The sequence below is a fragment of the Panicum hallii genome, chromosome 9, assembly GCF_002211085.1.
Source record: "Panicum hallii strain FIL2 chromosome 9, PHallii_v3.1, whole genome shotgun sequence".
Taxonomy (NCBI): domain Eukaryota; kingdom Viridiplantae; phylum Streptophyta; class Magnoliopsida; order Poales; family Poaceae; genus Panicum; species Panicum hallii.
The window spans coordinates 65,709,337-65,726,936 of NC_038050.1; the positions used below are offsets into that span (position 1 = coordinate 65,709,337).

The 17,600-nt window shown below is 52.2% G+C and overlaps 2 protein-coding genes across 2 annotated transcripts; both read right to left on the reverse strand.

Annotated features, from left to right (window-relative positions):
- Positions 1–907: 907 nt before the first annotated feature.
- LOC112875852 (AT-hook motif nuclear-localized protein 22-like) lies at positions 908–2,460 on the reverse strand. Its single transcript, XM_025939853.1, has one exon. The coding sequence runs from the start codon at positions 2,066–2,068 to the stop codon at positions 1,253–1,255; it is 816 nt and encodes a 271-aa protein (XP_025795638.1). The 5' UTR covers positions 2,069–2,460; the 3' UTR covers positions 908–1,252.
- Positions 2,461–6,905: 4,445 nt separating this feature from the next.
- Positions 6,906–11,243, reverse strand: LOC112875768. Its single transcript, XM_025939739.1, has 3 exons — positions 9,924–11,243; positions 7,511–8,071; positions 6,906–7,413 (listed from the first exon to the last, which is right to left on the reverse strand). The coding sequence occupies exons 1-3, from the start codon at positions 10,806–10,808 to the stop codon at positions 7,312–7,314; spliced, it is 1,548 nt and encodes a 515-aa protein (XP_025795524.1). The 5' UTR covers positions 10,809–11,243; the 3' UTR covers positions 6,906–7,311.
- Between the last annotated feature and the right edge of the window lie 6,357 nt (positions 11,244–17,600).

A 17,600-nucleotide genomic window follows, 5' to 3' on the forward strand; every position in this document is an offset into this window, starting at 1 on the left:
GTAAAAATGGCAAAATTTGTTGTACTGCCACTGCGTTGTTGATCGTTGTACTTTGCTTCTTAAGACCATGTCTAGCTACGTCAATTTTTCGCATACTGACCAGTGCGTTGCTTTCTTGTTTGGGTAATGTCGTCAGCCAGTTTTTTTTCTCTCTCTGTCGTACAATCCATAGTCAGATGATTGTGCGTTAGTCTTACTACAAAAAGAAATTGAAGTACCTATACACAGTTTGCAACTATTTGCATCCATAATAGCAGTAATCTACTGCTCCCTCCGTTCCAGACTAACTATAGATATACATAATATCTAAATATATAGTAAAAATTATGCACCTAAAAATACCAAAACGATCTATAATTTAAAATGGAGGAAGTATATACCAAGAGTTTTCCATATTTCCTACACTAACCTCACATCCGCATGCGTTCCCTTCCTTCACACCCCAACCCATCTGTATAGAGACATTCAAACCATATGGAAGAAGAAAATAACGGAGATCGAAGCCCGGATTTCATTACCAAGATACAACGAAATCACAAAGAACACCAGAGGCTGAAATAATGGTAAAGTAAATTTATATGCATCGGATGTATCAGTCAGCGAAAAGGTAGACTGATCGAACAAATATTAAACTAGCAACATGGAATGTCAAGATCAGTAGATCTCCTGACAGCAGTAAAGTTCAGAAGTCAGCAATTAACAAAGTTTATTTTGAAAGAACATAGTTTTTTTTTTGAAATTTTTGAATCATTCTGAGTTCATTTAAATGATCAAACCTACGGGCCAAATTGAGGTATGTGTGATGAGGAGCAAACGAAGAAAGCATGTACATATGATCAGTTCATGGCAATATGGTCTGGCATCTAACTTGTGTAGGCATTCCCACAAGATATATATAGAGCAGAACTGATTCGAAACATGAAACTGATTCGATCGCATGGCTCAATGATGCTTTCAGAGACGCCACCTGCAGATAGACTGATTAGCCAGTAAACATTGGCCGATGCTGAATTGCTGACACGCAAATACTAGTAGGAATTGTACATTAATTCCACAGGCTTCCAAATAGGAGTAGAAGAGAGAAGAAATGAAAAGATCCACACATATGCATGACGGAAATAGCACATTAATTAACATGGTAGTCGAGCTACTCAAACAACTAGCCTGCAGCTAGGGGAGAATTAAGTAGAGATCTAACTAGCAGACGTAATCGCCGGCCGGGCGGGCGGTGCAGCAAGCGCTTGCTCGCTCGCTAGAACGACGTCGGCGGTGGCCGCGTCACAGCGGGGTGCCCCCACTGCCCGAACATGTCGTGCGGCGGCGTCTGCGGGACGGCGTACATGGACGGCGGCACGGCGTTGCCCCCGCTGCTCTGCTGCTGCTGCTGCTTCTCCAGCTGCTGCGCGGTGGTGGCGCCCTCGGACGACCCGGACAGCACGGCGCCCTCGTCGGCGTCCTGGTCCAGCGGCAGCCTCTCGTAGGTGGCGTTGCCGAACGTGGCGGCGATCACCATGACGGGGCCCGACGCGATGAGCTCGCCCATCACGCTCCCGCCCACCACCTGCCCCTGGCCTCCCGCCAGGTACACGGCGAGCCCCGTGGCCCCCGGCGGCGCCGGCGCCGGGAGGAAGGCGCCCGACAGGGAGAGTATCTCGAAGCGGCCCCGCAGCGCGATGGCGGCGGCTCCGGCCCCCGCGGGCTGCCGCAGCGTGACGTTGGTGACGGCGCCGGTCCCGCTGAGGACGGAGACCCCACGCTGGCGGCGGCGGGAGAAGCCCGCGATGGCGTCGACGATGTCGGCGCCGCTGGCGATCTCCAGCACGTGGGAGCGCATCGCGTTGGGGCTCTCCCGCGTCACCACCACGGGCGGCTTCGGCTTGTTCTTGGACCCGGGGGGCCGCCCGCGCGGCCGGCGCGGGCCCGCCCCTCCGCCCGACGCCGGCGGCGGCGACGCGTCGTCCTCGTCGTTGTTGTTGTTGCCGCCGCCGCCGCCGCTGTCGGCGCCGACGTGGGAGTGGGCGTAGCCGTGGTGGTGGCCCTGCAGCGCGTGGCCGTCGAGGCTCCCCATCTCCTCGGCCGCCGCGCCGCCGGCCGGCCACCGGTTTGCCAGCCCTACTATCTTCGTAGCCGTGAAAAACACCGCGCGGCAATCAGGAAGCAGATAGCCTCTGCGAGCTCGCAAGCGAGTGGGCGGATCGAAGCTATCGGCCGGCGCGTTGGTAGCTCGCTCTCCGCCGCGCGTGGCTATTTATGCCTATCTCTTCTCTGGATGCACTTCTCCCCCTCGGCTTTCCTGTTCGTTTCCACTCTGAAGAAACCTTCTGGGGCGCGCTAGCTATCAGCTACGGATCGGAGAATCAAGGTGACCGACTCCTAGCAAGGCCTGGCCGCCGTCCCCAACCGAGACAAGATATATACACGGTACGGTCATGGATGCCCCTCATGCCCAGTGGCGAAGTTGCTACTGTTTCGTGGTAACTGTAGCGCCACACGTGTACGTTCGTAAGCTAATCAAGCCGTGTTAGAGATAACGTTTTCAAATCGTATAATTGTATCTAGGTGTAATCTTAAGAGTACCAAAAAAATAATTAGTCATCGATCGGTCCAATTAGCTGAGGCTAGTCGGTACTAAGAAGTAGTCAAGTAGTTGTGTATAATCCAAGACTAGTATGTTATACTCTTTACTGTATAGAGTAAAGATGAAGATAATATTGATGGTCACACGGTCACTAACTTAGTAACTTAGTAATTTATAAATTTTGATTTATAAAGTAGACTAAAGAAGCATTACACTAGAATACTCGTTCACTTATGGGCCATCAAATTACCAGCTCAAAACGCCAAAACCACCAGTGGCCTAAAAGTTACCCAAAACTTGCTGTAAACTAGTCGTCTCCGTACTAATGGGACAACTAATCACGGTTAATCGATGATTATTTGGACGACCAGACCGTCTCGGTGGCATGATCGGTACAGGCGGACCCATAAGCATGATTAATTGCAATTAATTCTGATTAGTCGGACGACTTAAAAATATTTGGTGAGAGAGAGAGGGTGAAGGTTCGGGGAAGCCGCGGGCGGCCGGTGCTGCCCATGGCGCGGCGCGGCATGGCTAGTCTGATGATCGCCGCAGCACAGATGGCCCTGGGTTTGAAAACTGGACATGAGCGATCATGCATCGCGCGGCGCGAAAACCACGTGCGCCTTTGGACGCGACCACGACCGTTTCCATCTCCTGTCGTCATCAGGCGCGCATGTGGTGCACCGGAACCCGGTGTAACGTGTACCCCAACGGGCGCACGGAGCGTGACGCTGACACACTTGCCTGCTGCTCGGTTACAGTCGCACGAAGAAATGGGCCACCTGATTTCGTCTTGTCGCTCCTTTTTTCTTTCTGTCGTCGGTAACCAGCTGAGCATACCATACTAGTACGTACAAACATACTGGTGGTATATATCTCTGCTTTTTAGACTAGGACGGACCAGTGGACCACGAAATCCACCGAAGCTCACAGAACGATCTTTTCTTTGCATGCCATCCAATCACGAGCAGTTGCGCGAATAGGCCCCCCTGCCTCGTGGTGAAAAGATAAGGCCGAAACAATGAGCACGGTAGGGACTCCGCGCAGGGCGCTGCCATACCGGTGCATGTCCGCCGCATTCATGCACGCCATGCTACTCGGTTTCGCTAGCCACCCGCTCTTGTCGCGATTTGTTTTTTAAAAGACCTGCTGAGGCGTGAGGACAGAGGACGAGGACGAACACACTCTCCCTTTAATCAGCCATCCATTCGATTCCCCCGCTATTAGTAGTATAAACCCAGTATCTTTTACTCGCATATTTTATGTGTACAAATGAACTGCGGCAGGCACCGATGATCAGTCGTCCATCAGAGAGTGATCATCGTTCGCAATAGACTGACGACACCGGGTAAAGCAAATCCCATTACTCATGCATGCTCACAGCAATCAACAATGACATCTCTCCTGCCGGGTAAAATTAAAAATAATCAAGCAAGCAAGCCAAGCAGCGGCCAGCAATCTATCCACTGATTAGCGCGCGGGCTAATGGTCTAGGGTTGGTACGACAAACACGCCCACAGCGGCAGCTAGCTTTCGTGCGCCCCGGCGGTGTCACATTATACCGCGCCGCACTCCACTGCGGGCGTCGCATGGCCAAAACCAAACGGCGAGCGCCATGGGGTCGCTAGCTCGCTGGCGCGTCGCGATCGGCGACGGCGGCCGGGTCGGGCGATGGGGCCCCAGCCTCCTGCAGCGGCGCGCCCCCGATCCCGCGCCAAGTACATTGAACGCTCCACACCCCCCCCCCCCCCCCGCCCCCGCGCCTAATCCGACGCCCGATCTGCCCCCCGTCGACCGTGACGCCTCGACCTTGACCCGGCTCCCCGTAGTTGTTAATGGTTTGATTTTCCGGCGGGCGGGCCGTGCGGTGCCGGGAAACAGGCCCGCGCCGGGAACATGCATCTCCGATGCTCGACGTGGCTCGCGAACTTTGGGGTGGCGGCTCGCTGTCGCTGGTGGTGGGGCCGCCACCGGCCGTGGTTTTTCTCGACCGGTGACTCGCTCGTCGCCGTCGATGAGCAGTCGCGGAGCCATTAGCCTCCGTTGTTACGCGGAAAAGCTGTTTAGACCATAATTGCCGTCAGCCAACGCCTCGTTTCGTAGCGTCCGCTATCAGATACTTCAATCTCATTCTCACCTACTAAGGTCTTATCTCTTCTTCTTCTTTTTTTTTCCTTTTGAGATCTCAATCATGTTAGGTCTTGATTGCTGAGGAGGTCAGGATCGTTGATTGTTTTTTTCTCCACTAAACCCAGTAGACCAGTAGCCACCCATGACTGTCTGTCTCCCAATTTTTTCCACACCTGAGAATGTGAACTCGAGCTATGTATGGCTTTCTCTGCCTTGAGCAGGCACAAAGAGAGGAATCGATGCCTCGTCGCTTCCCTTGCAAACGAAGCAAAGGAGGGCACGGGGGTTGACAAACATGCACACACTGCCGACGTCGGCATGCATGGATGCATGAACATTGAGCTGAACATCCTCCTATCGCGCCGCCGTCGGAGCGGCAGGCCGAACGCAGAGCACGAGACTTTTTGAGCTGCCTTGCCACTTGCCTCGCCTTGTCGCTCTTGGTCGTCGTCGCCCTGCTCCCTGCTTCGTTCTTCCTTGTCGCCGTGCTTACGGATCGAATCCGGCGTGTTCAGATTGGGCGGTGCACGCCGGCCGGAGAGCAGCAGTACAGTACGTCCAGGTAAGGCGGCGCAGGAACTGCACGGTTACATCAGCGGTTACGCTGCGTGGCGGCGTCGAGCCCAAGTGGCCAGCGACGACGCCGATCGAGCTGTCGAGCTGGGAGGAACTCAAGTCCGGCCGCTCTACCATGTGAAGCCAAAATGCCCGTGTGTATCCACATGCATGCTTCGTCAGTTCGTCTTCGGCGACGGCGTTGTGGTCCGTGGACTTGTTCTTTAAACAAGTTTTGACGAATGCTTGCGTGTTGGGCTGGCTATAGGCTATAGCTTTCCAAGTTGCCATGCACATGCATGCATATTTGTGTTTGACTTCCAGCGGAGCAAGGTTAGCGGTACTGCTTGTCGAGATCAGATGTACCTGGATTTCAAAGTGTTGATAGCTTCGTATTCGTAGACGACGCGGACAAATTCAGCGAAAATATCTGATAAGTCAGAGCACTGTTCGAGTGCGACTGGGCATGCACGTAGATACGATTCTTTTTTAAGAAATTGAAGTGTATGACTTTTGATTTTTTGTAGAAGAAATTATAGTATACGACTAATTGCTCAGAAAAATATTATTATATGACTTGCTCTTGCAGCATATTTTGTAAAAGAAATTATAGTATATGACTTGATCTCGCAGTCTATAGACCGGTCATCTAGAGCGGCGATCGCATAGGCGTCGGGTAGGTTGGCCGGTGTTTCTCCTTATTCTTTACTAGGTGTATTTCGTTTCGTTAAAATAAGACTTCGACCAACAATCAATCTACTATTATTCTTGTTTCGTGAAACAAAAGTACATCCATAGAAAGGTATTTTTGAATACAAATCTACTAATAACAATTTTGTTGTCACAGAACTTATGTACCATGGAGTACAGTAATTGTTTGTCAGAGTCTTGCCTGACGAATTGAACATGTCATCGTGTTTTACACTGATGGAGTACATCTCTGACCAGATTGACTTTCTTTAAATGGATATGGGGCAAGTAGACCCTGTATGCTACCGAGGAGCTCGTGGATAATTCCACGGGCAATGTGAGCCACACAATGTTGGTCGGCTTGGATGTTTGACCTTGTTCTACGCTAGCTGCTCCCCACTTGGGTGGTGCTTCGAAAGGGACTGGGATGCCATGTCCAATTTTATTTCCTCCTCTTTGGCCTTTTCTAAAGCCTTCGCTAGTGCAGCTCCATACCCTTTCTTTCAACCAACGACGATGCTTCGGTTGCTCACACAGTGGCTACTCACTAGTCTTATATGTGAGAAATGTCCAAAATATAGAAGTTTGGGCAGATCGGCTCTACTGCCCGTAAAAGATTGGGTGTAACTTGTGCGTAAGATAACAGGTTAACAGTTCGGTATTTGACTCGAAGCCTCTTAATACATCTTCTGTCCAAGCTTGAAAACACTTTTCTACTTTGTACGTTTTGCTTCCCTTCCGAGTTCCGACCCATCAGCATCAAGACTGATCGACACAAAGAGGACGCTTCGGCAGGGGGTAATAAGTTGTGCCGACATGGGTCATGCAGCTCTTAATCCGGCCCATTTAAATTCCAAGCATTATGAGCTACCCTGTACACGTGTTACGCCCCAATGGGCTCTCGCAACCTTTTCTTCTGCTTGCCGCAGAAAGAACATCGTTCACCAAATATTTAAAGTCGTTGGTTCAAGATTGAAAGTCTCGCATCTTGAACTCCTCCTTCCTTCCCATCCAATACCGTCCTCAATCCACGACTTCAAGCAAACAATCATTTCCCATTTTCAAAATCAGTAAGCTACCAGGAAAGAGGTACAGGCTGAAACATACAGCAGGGCCACGACCCTCTCCTTATCAGAACGGCAGAACCCATCACTTGTCACCAAGCCGGCGAGGCCAAACAAGGGAGGGACCTGATGTACGCACGTATACCGTCTACGTAATCTGTATGTGTCGAGGGTCTCATAATCCACGAAGCCATTTATATACAGCGAGGAGAACCTGTTCGTCGCCGGCCTCCACTATCTCGTTCGTGTCAGACAACCGAACGATCCTTAGCATCCGCTGCCGTGGCGAAATCACGGCGACGTGAGCTCTCCCCGACCGCAGCGCCGTATCCGCACCTCCAGCACCGAGCCCCAGCTCGTCCGCCTCGTCTTGCAGCACTGCCGCCGCGGAGCCTGAAACATCGTAGGACACAAAAACAATTAGCATCGCAGCAGCGTCTGGAGGAACGACGACGCCTGAGGCGCCTCCCGCCGCCGCGGCGGCACTTACCCGTCTCCAGTCGCTCTCGCTCATCCTGGGGGCGATGACCCTGACGGTGTGCACCGTGGACGCGGCGCGGAAGCTGGCCCTGTCGCACTCCTTCTCCGACGGCGGCGCGGCGTCGTGCCTGGCGTACTCCGTCACGGTGGTGGCCGTCCCGTTCCGGGCGGCGCTGAGGAAGAACATGGCGTGGCGCGCGCAGGCGTCGCGCGGGCTCAGCGGCCGCGTGTTGAACACGAACGGCCCGTCGGCCCAGCTCCGCCAGGTCCGGAACGTCTGCAGCGGCACCTCCAGGTCGTGCGGCGCCACGGCCCACGGGTACAGCTGCGCGGTGTAGCCCCACGCGACGGAGACGGACCAGACGTAGCCCGGCCCGCGCTGGTAGCAGATGCTCTGCTGCAGCGCCCGCGCCGGGTCCAGGCGGGACGCGGCCACCAGCGGGCGGACCGCCTCCAGCGCGGTCTTGCCCCGCGGGCTGATGGGCTGGATGTGGTCGAGGTGGTGCAGCGACACCAGCGGCGCCACCGGGTGGGCCGCCAGCATCCCGTACGCGTCGCCGCGGATGTCCACCTGCAGTTGTGTCGCACCGCAGGGGCGACGTGTCAGTTAAAACAGTGATGATCTTCTGAAAAAAGAGAGAGTAAAAAGCAGGTGCCAATAACTTTTCTGCACGCGCGTGGAAGTTCGTGCCGGCAGGTTCTCGAGGCCAGGTGGCGGTTCATGGCAAGGTTGGCGGGAAAAAGGGTTGAGGCGCATGAGGAGACAATCAGACAAACGGCATCCGGCGTGTGCGCCACGCGACGAAACGCAGAGACATCACAGATCTGAAAGCACGTTCGCCGGCAAGCGGCGCACGGTTCAGAAAAGCGTGGAGAACGAAAACGGGCCGCGTCTGGTCGTCTGTCCTGGGAAGGCAGGGAAGCGGCCTGAAGTCTTCCTCTTTGTCGTTTTATTACAGGCGACTCTACGGCACGTCCAGCACGGTAGAAAATGGCGGCAAGCGCGTGCACGTACCGACGGCGGTGGCCTGGGATATGCTAGAGCGCACCGTTTACTACCGTCCTCGCCTGATGCCCTTGTCCTATCAATTTCCTAGACCTTGCGGCAGAAGATACGCTAGTGTCTCGGTCGACACCTAGACCGGGCAACCTCGTCACCGGAGGAGGACGACCGCACACCTGGCCCGGCGAGGTCGCACGTCGCACCAACCAACCACCGGCACACGCCGCCCCCAGCGCCCCCCCCCCCCCCCCGGGAACGCGACGTCGAGATCTCGGACCACCACCGCCCCCCGCCGCGGTCTTTTACAGCCATAAACTTTGATTAGGTCTCCAAAACGAGACCAAGCTTTTCCCCGGCGCCACTAATCGTGGACGCACCACCAGGACGGCCGCCACTACGATGAAGGCGTGCGGGGGTCTCATCATTCCGTGCACCCTGTGGAAGAAGGTTCAAAAGCCGCGGGCGGCTCCCACCCACGGCCGTAGTGCCGGTATCCTCCGGGATCCTCGGCAATGCCCGGCGCCGAGCGCCCCATGCCTGGGACCATTGCCAAGATGCCACACATGATTTGGCGGCTCTACGCCTCCACCAACCGGCGCCGCGCCGTAGGAAAAATCTACCCCGAATCTGTGCGCTTCCCTGGCTCGCTGTCCTGTTTACAGACGACGATGCCCGCCGGCTGGGGCACGGCAGGGGAAATGGGTGGCGATTGCAAAAAAGAAGAGATGAGGGGGCGATCCATGTCCTTTTGCTAGCGGTGGTTGGCTGTGCCAGTCAGTGCTCTTGTGGCCTGTCGATCGACGCTTGTCCTGCGAGATGCCCGCGCCACATGGGGGTGAACTCTGCAAGGACGGCTGGTCGGCCCAGGCCCTGCGGTCCGGCGACTCCACGGTCCACGCTGTCCGGCAACTGTAAACCAAAGAGAGAGGCCATGGGATGGCATTTGTCCGGCGTCGCGTCCGCGTACCGCCACGCCCGGGCCTCCAGCGATTTCCAGAAAAGGTTCTGGACGCAACTATATTCGCCTTTGCAGCAACCGAAAGATGCTTCCGTCGAATCTCAACGCAGGACGAGGGGTGGGGATCGTTAAAGCTGCTGAGCCCTTCTTACAAGGGGGAACGGTGAAAGGTTCGGTCAAAAAGCTCCGATCCAGGGTGATGCAGGCAAGGCAAAAAACGAGTGGTGTCAGCTTGATCAGTCAAGCTGCTCAACCATGACTAGCTGAGCTGAATTAGGGAGGTTCAGATAATCCGTTACCGATTCCTAAGATGATTAGAAAGGCCATTTGTGGGTTGATTAGGCACAAGCTGCATACTCTACGTACTTAAAAATGGCTATTTGGAGTATTTTTTTAATATTTGAAACGAGAAAGAATTATAGTGGAGGAAGAAATGGAGCTGGCGGAGTTAAGGACACTCACCTGGTGGAATCCGGGCTCGCGGGTGAGCGGGACGCCGAGCTCGGTGAGGCAGGCCTGCACGCGCTGATCGCTGCCGTAGAAGTACACGTAGCGGTCGAGGCAGCCGTCGATGGCCTTGGCGAGCGCGGCGGCGGCCGGGTAGCTGACCGCGAACCCGCCGCCGCCGAAGGCCATGCCGTACGAGTGCATCACGTCCTGCTCCACGCTCTCCGACGGCGCCCCGACGTAGTACATCTCCTCGTGGTCGTACTTGCGCAGCACGGCCACCAGGTTGTCCGGGAAGAACACCGTGTCGTCGTCGCCCATCACGAACCACCGCGGCTCGTCGCGGGCCGTGTCGTTCCCGAGCTCCGCCGCGACGGCCAGGAACGAGTCCGCCACGATCCTGGCCATCCGCGCCGCCGACGCGCGGTCCCCGAACCGGGACGCGTCCGCCGAGACGCGGTACGGCGGGCACGTCGCCGCCGGCCACGGGCTCACGGGCTCCTCGTCGAGCCACACGTGCCCGCGCATCTGGTCGGGGCGCCACCACAGCTCCGCGTACCCGCGCCGCTGGTCCCACGTCCGCGCCGAGGCGCCGATGCCGAACACGACGTGCGACAGCGTCGTCGGCTCCCTGGCCGCGCGCGAGGCCGAAGGCCCGTCGGCCGCGGCCGCCTCGTCACCGGGGAACTCGCCGAGCTCGCCCGCGCAGTCCTGGCACCTCCACAGCCGGTACAGCCCGCCCGCGCCGTCGTTGGGAAAGAAGGCGACGTACGCGAGGAACGCCAGGGTGGCCGCGATGAGCATGGACAGCGACGCCGCCACGCACCGCCGGCGCTGGTCGCCGCCGCCCGCGACGCCGGCGCACCCGCCGCCCTCCACGGCCTTCCATTTGTGCTGCATCCGCCCCGGCCCACGATCGCCGCCTTCCCCGCGCTACCGCAACGATTCCGCGGGGATCTCGCGACGCGTAACGGAATGGCCGGCAGGGCTCGAGGTCCCGGCCCTTCGTTTCGTTCCTGCGAACAATGATGTGGGCCTGGTGCCCAAGAGACGCCTTCCGTCCCGAGGAGCCCCCCTCTTCCCGGAGACGGCGGGACCGTGGCGGGCGCGCGGGAACGGAACGCGACGCCGCTCCCTTGCCGCCCTCGAGCTCCCGCTACCCGGGCGGCGCTCGATGGGTGCCGCGGCCTTGGGGAAAGAGACGAGGCGGCGGCGACACCCGGCGCACGGCGTGGGACGCTGTGATTTGTTGGGCGCCTCCTCTCCCTTCCTTATCGCTCGCAGGTGGTGTTTAGCTATGCTATGCGGGGGCGCCGCGGCGTGGCACGACCGGAATAAAAGGTGGCGTTTTCAGGGGGAGTTTGGTTCACTCACAGTTGTCACAGTTTGCTACGTTTAAGGTTAGGCAGATTTGATTGATTTATACGTACGTTTGGTTTGTATCTATATTTATGGTAAGATTTTTCTTTTACTGTGTAGATTCCACTCGTCAATAACTTGTAAAAGTGTGACAAGATTTCTTTAGACGTGCCAAGGTGTGGCGCAGAATTTCAGCGTCTAACCTTAGCCAGATGTGGTAGAAAATATGTGGTAATTTTTGACACTTTAGTCATGTAACCAAACATGCCCATCCCCATCTAGGTTTGGATAGGGTTGGGTCGGGCTCCGGGCGGGGAAGGGGACGCTTGAAAAGCAAGGCAGGTGGTGCGATGACTAAATTATTTGCTTCCCCCGAGATAACCCAGCCGTTAACCGCCTCCCGATAAAGAAGGCTCGGGGAAGGAAACCGCCCGTCCGCGAGGCGTACGAGTTCACGAGCTATCGTTTATTGTGGTGTGTGTGTCGTGTCCGCCGCGGCATCCGCGGTGTCCATCTCTCGGCGCGACTCGTGACGGAGGCCGCCGCCGCAGCCGCATGTGTGGTGCGGTGGCCGCGCCGCCCGCCGGATGCGGCTTGCTCTTGGAGGCAAGTCGGCGACCGGCCGCATGGAGCCATCGGAACCTTCGCTGTCCAACTTTCTCGGCGTGTCCCGGGAGTTTTTCCTTTCTTTTTTCCCTTCGTCAAGGCGGTGCGCACATGGACGAACCAACGATCAACGTAGCCGGGTGCTAGAGCGGCAGCGTTCAAATGTGCGCTGCATCTGTTGAGCGAACTCTGATGTGCTACTGCCGTATCGGGAACGAAATATGCCTGCATGGGGGACAAGGCTTGTATGCTTCGTGGGGGAGATTTGGCTCCATAAACATCATACAAGTAGCAGCTGTGTACTTGCGATGTGAGATCGCTAGGACAATGATTTCCAGTTTGAACAGACTGATGCACCCAGTTGCTGGCTGATCTATTCTAACCTGGAAGAAGCCACCAACATGCAATTTTTCTATAGGCTATTAGCTAAAACTTTTATCCCTGATCTACCACGTAAAAAACTCATATCCTTTATATACCATTGCCCATAAATTCTAAAATCTTCCATGTTATCGTTGACTTGACTCCGGTAGTCTTTGCTAACAGAGAGCTCAAAAGAACCCTTTTACCCTCACCCTTAGTTGGATGTGAAATTCGCTGGTCCCTTTTATGCCATCCTGTAATCTGAAATTGTTTTGTACCTACGCGCACCGATTAGAACTATGCAAAACTGCAAGAAGAACGAACTACAGGCTGCAAATACAGGAGAGCTTGAATTGAGAATCTAAAACAAGTACACAAACTGTGTACTTGAGCTCCATGCACTCGCTAATCACACACACACACACAGAGACAGAGAGAGAGAGAGAGAGAGAGAGCTGGACGGGCGGCCGTACCTTGTCCTCGTCTAGGAGTTAGGCAGCCAGGGCAAGCTCCTTGCACTCGCTAATCAGAGAGAGAGTGAGAGCTGCACGGGCGGTCGTACCTTGTCCTCGTCTCGGAGTTGGGCAACCAGGGCAAGCGACGAGCAGCACCCCACGCGCCCTCGACGATGGACAGCACACGCAAGACTGCAAGAGGCACGGTGGAGTTGCGCGCGCGCACATGCACGACGCTTGGAGACTGCTCATCAGATGTGCAGCGCCGCCACTCCCTTCCTCGCCGAGCTGCCAATCCCTCCTTGTCAATTTGGGGATATCTGCGATTTGGGGAAGCGAAGGGATAAAGGGGCAGGGGTAACATTAGCAATTCGAAGTTCCATAACGATGGAGACTAAGGGTGCGTTTGGTTCGGCTGTGAGCTGTGAAAAAGCTGCTGTGGAAAAGCTGCTGTGAAAAAACTGCTGTGAGAAAGCTGCTGTGAAAAAGTTGAACGCCGTTTGGTTCAATCTGCTGTGAAAGTGTGAATTGCTGTAAAATATCCGTAATGCCCCTGAGATCCTGATATCCTGTATATATGTAAAATGAGTGTAACGATGTAAACTTTGCATTGGCGACATGTTTTTTACGAAATTATATTACATATGTAAATAAGTGCATTGTTAATTTCAAAAGAGTTGTGAGCTACATAGCAATCTCATATTCCCCTTGCATTTTCTATTGAAGCAGCTATCCTATCACGAATTGTGTTCATAGTAACTTCATTCTCTCCCTCTATCTCACGATCATCATCTTTAGTTTGTTCCTCAACATTTGATGCTCGTGGCATATACTCCTCATCTGCGTCACACCTCTCAAACTCCTTATCACGCAACTGACTATCACGAATAAAATTGTGTAGCGCAAAACACACTATAATGATCTCTTTCTGCCGGTCAGCTGAGAAACTCGGCATAGCTTTCAATATGCGCCATTTTTGCTTGAGAACTCCAAATGCTCGCTCAATGACATTGCGGAGAGAGGAGTGCAAAAAGTTGAATAACTCATGCTTTCCTTGCGGTGGACGTCCACGACGATGACGAAATTCTGGTATATGGTACGTAGTCCCCTTAAAAGGTGCAAGGTATCCGGTTCGATTTGGATAACCAGAGTCAACAAGATAGTATTTATCTGAAAATAAAAAATAAGTTAGCATTGTACAAAATGATGATGAAAGTGTATAAGGGACAATTTACCTTTAGAAGGTACAGGAAATGAAGGAAAATTTGCCAACGCATGGTTAAGGATCCGTGTATCATGGGCGGAACCCGCCCATCCAGCAACCACAAATGAGAACCTCATATCAAAGTCGCATATGGCAAGTACATTTTGTGATGTATATCCATGACGACAAGTGTAGTTAATTACCTCATCAACCGGAACAATAACCGGAATATGTGATCCATCTATTGCACCAATAGCACCCTTGAAATGAGGCCAGAAACGAGGTTCTTTTAACTTCTCATGTTCATTGCTAAATGTTGGATCCTTCGGTGCGATGTTGTGTTTTGCTAGTTTAAGTAAACACTTCAATACCTCCTTAAATTTCATATGAACTGTCCATGTTGATCGGACAAAACGGTTTTCAGCTTGGGAAAATGACTGAGGCCCTCTGTAAGCATCTAGGCCCTTAAGGTATGTTTCGGTGATTAATGACAACCATTATTGTGACTAATGAGTTTGTGCAGCTCTATAGATCATTATTGCTCATTTGGTTATATGTCAAAAGAGGCCCCTAATTTTCATTATTCAAAAAGGCGATCTCGGCATTCAACTCTATAATGTGTCAAGACTAAGGATCTTTCTAGTCCTAAGTGTCATAAGGTTGAGAAGGACACTTAGGTTAGTATAGGTTTTATAGTTTTGTAGTGATCGCACTATTAAGAGGGGTTTAGGCTTAGTAACTTGAGCATGGACATGGTCATTTGAAAATGGATGCACACAATGGTCACTCAGGTTTCTAGAAGCTCAAATAAGTGGTTCTCAACTTATATCTCAAGAATATTTGGATTTCATTCAAGACTCAAGTCAGAAAAGGCAAAATCAGAAAAATCCTTATCACCGGATTAACCGACGCCTCAAGTTTTCTATACGTCGGTTAAACAAGGTCAGCAGAGTTTGACAAGTCAATTCACCGGTTCAACCGATGATATTTGAAAAGGGACGTCGGTGCAGTTGTCCAGAGACTCGGTTTTCAGTTGATCAGTGGACAACTACACTCACCGGTTAAACCGACGCTGTTTGAAATTGGACGTCGGTGCAGTTGTCCAGTGACTTGGTATTTCTGTTGATCAATGGATGATTACACTCACCGGTTAAACCGATGCAACGACGGTTAATCTGCCCAAGCTGTAACGGCTAGTTTTCAGAAGTGGCAGTTTACATTCACCGGTTAAACCGACGATGACTATTGGAGGGACGTCGGATTAACCGGCGCTACGCAGTTTTCTGGCAGCTTTTTCTCCAACGGCTCTATTCGTGTGAGCTGCCCATATATACCCCTCCAATGGGTCATTCTACTACTCTTGACACCAGGCAACATCCAAACACACATACTATAGTCAAGAGCCACCTTGAGCTTCAACATTTCATACACTTGTTCATTCAATCATTCAAGAAGCAAGATTAAGGACTTGAGTAGAGAGAAGCTTGTGTGCATCCATTCTTGGTGATTGGTTCTTGCTCAAGTGAAGGCCTTAGCTTGTTACTCTTGGTGATTGGCATCACCTAGGCGATCTTGGTGATCGAGGTGATTCTCGCGGAGCTTGCCAAGGATTGTGGAAGCCCGGAGAAGAGATTTGTACGTGGCTTGATCTCCACCACACCGGGATGGTGAACGGAGACTCTTAGTGAGCGCCCTCGTCTTGGTGACTTGGGAGGTGACAATACTCTTTGTGAGTGTCACAACGTGGATTAGGGGTGTGTGTGCCAACACATCGATACCACGGGAAAAATCCGGTTGTCCCTTGTCCACTTTACTTTTTCAAGCATTATCTTTCATGCAATTCATTCATGTGCTTGATTTAGGAATCACTAGTTAGATCTACCTTGCTAGGCTTTATCTCTTTTCATCTTAACTAGCTTGTGTAGGTTGTTTAGGTTGTTTAGTTATCCGGTTGGTGAATTGGAGCCTTTCTAGTTTTTGCATAGGTTAAGGTTGTTTTACCTTATTTTAGAAATTGAAAAAGGCCCAATTCACCCCCCCTCTTGGTCCATCGATCCTTTCACCCTCCAACAATCTATAAGAACATTGCTAATGATTCCATTGATGTAACATTTCTAGAGGATTTCAAACCATACGAAGACACCAATAACAGTGAAGATGATAGTGATGAAGAGCTTGATCCAAATGAATTTACGAACCTCATCAATGAGTATACATCCGTCATCAAGAGGGAAAAGGGCAAAGTTAAAGTTCTTGAGAGCACTCATGCCAAGTTAGAGCTTGCCCACTCCGACTTACTTAGTAAGTACAATGACTTGCTCAAAAAGCACAATGAGTCACTTGTACTTGCTAAGCAAGTTGAAGAGAGCCACAAAAAGCTCAAACAAGAGCATAGGGAGTTGGCTCACAAGTATCAAGAACTTGAATTTGCTTATGAAGTAATTGACCCAAGTCTTGAGAAAGTTGTTCTTGAAAAGGTCAATGCTTCTACTTCATGTGATGACCTACTCGTTGATGCATATGCCACTAATGTTGTGCCCAAGCTTGACTCTTCTAGGGAAAAGGAATTGATGGATCAAGTGGCAAGCCTCAAGAGTAGTGTGGAGAAACTCTCAAGGGGAGAATACATCCACAAGGAGATTCTCTTTAACAATGCCCGTGACTATGGTAAGAGAGGTCTTGGTTCATTTCCGGAGCCAAACATGGCTACAATTCCTTCTCCGGAGATCAAGACAAGCTTCATCAAGGAAGTTGGGTCATATTGCCAACATTGCCAAGTCACCGGGCACCACACTAGGGAGTGCACTTTACCATCACGTCCTCTTCCTAAATTACCCAAGAATTACTCATCAATGTTTCAAAATAATCATTTTCTCTTGAGTAAAGTGAAGGGCAAAGTGAAGGCCAAGTTCATTGGCAAAATTGCTAAGGAGTCGAAGAAGAAGCTCCCCAAGCAACTTTGGGTCGCAAAAGCTCTTGTCACACATGTGCAAGGCCCAAAGCTTGTTTGGGTTCCGAAAACTCAAAAATAAATTCTCATGTGTGTAGGTGAACTACAAAGCCGGTGGAAAACATTGGGTACTTGATAGCGGTTGCTCTCAACATATGACCGGCAATGATAGCATGTTCACCTTACTTGAAGACCCCGGCGATCATGAACATGTCACCTATGGTGATAACTCAAAGGGGAAAGTCTTAGGTTTGGGTAGAATTGCAATTTCAAAAGATTTATCCATTTCAAATGTTTTGTTTGTAGAAGCACTTAGTTTTAACCTTATTTCTATTGCACAATTGTGTGATCTTGGACTAACGTGTGCCTTTGACAAGAATGGTGTTGTAGTAACTCATGAAAAAGACAAGTCATTGGTATTCACGGGGTTTAGGCATGGCAATATCTATTTGGTGGATTTCTCTTCAAAGCAAACAAGCACCATGACTTGCCTCTTCACCAAGTCGTCTCTTGGGTGGCTTTGGCATAGAAGAATTGCTCATATTGGCATGAGCAACCTCAAGAAAGCCCACAAGAGAGGGATGATCACCGGCATAAAGGACGTCACTTTTGACAAAAACAAGCTATGCAAAGCATGTCAAGCCGGGAAGCAAGTTGCAACTCATCATCCTATCAAGACGATGTTGTCTACCTCCAAGCCGCTCGAGCTACTACACATGGATCTCTTTGGTCCAACTTCATACAAGAGCATTGGT

Bases quoted from the DNA above. Each gene is read 5' to 3' on its own strand.
- LOC112875768 (XM_025939739.1), bottom strand. From the start codon at position 10,808: ATGCAGCACAAATGGAAGGCCGTGGAGGGCGGCGGGTGCGCCGGCGTC. The intron at 8,072-9,923 runs GTGAGTGTCCTT...ACACAACTGCAG, and splicing joins GCGAGCCCGGATTCCACCAG to GTGGACATCCGCGGCGACGC. The intron at 7,414-7,510 runs GTAAGTGCCGCC...ACGATGTTTCAG, and splicing joins GCGAGAGCGACTGGAGACGG to GCTCCGCGGCGGCAGTGCTG.
- LOC112875852 (XM_025939853.1), bottom strand. From the start codon at position 2,068: ATGGGGAGCCTCGACGGCCACGCGCTGCAGGGCCACCACCACGGCTAC.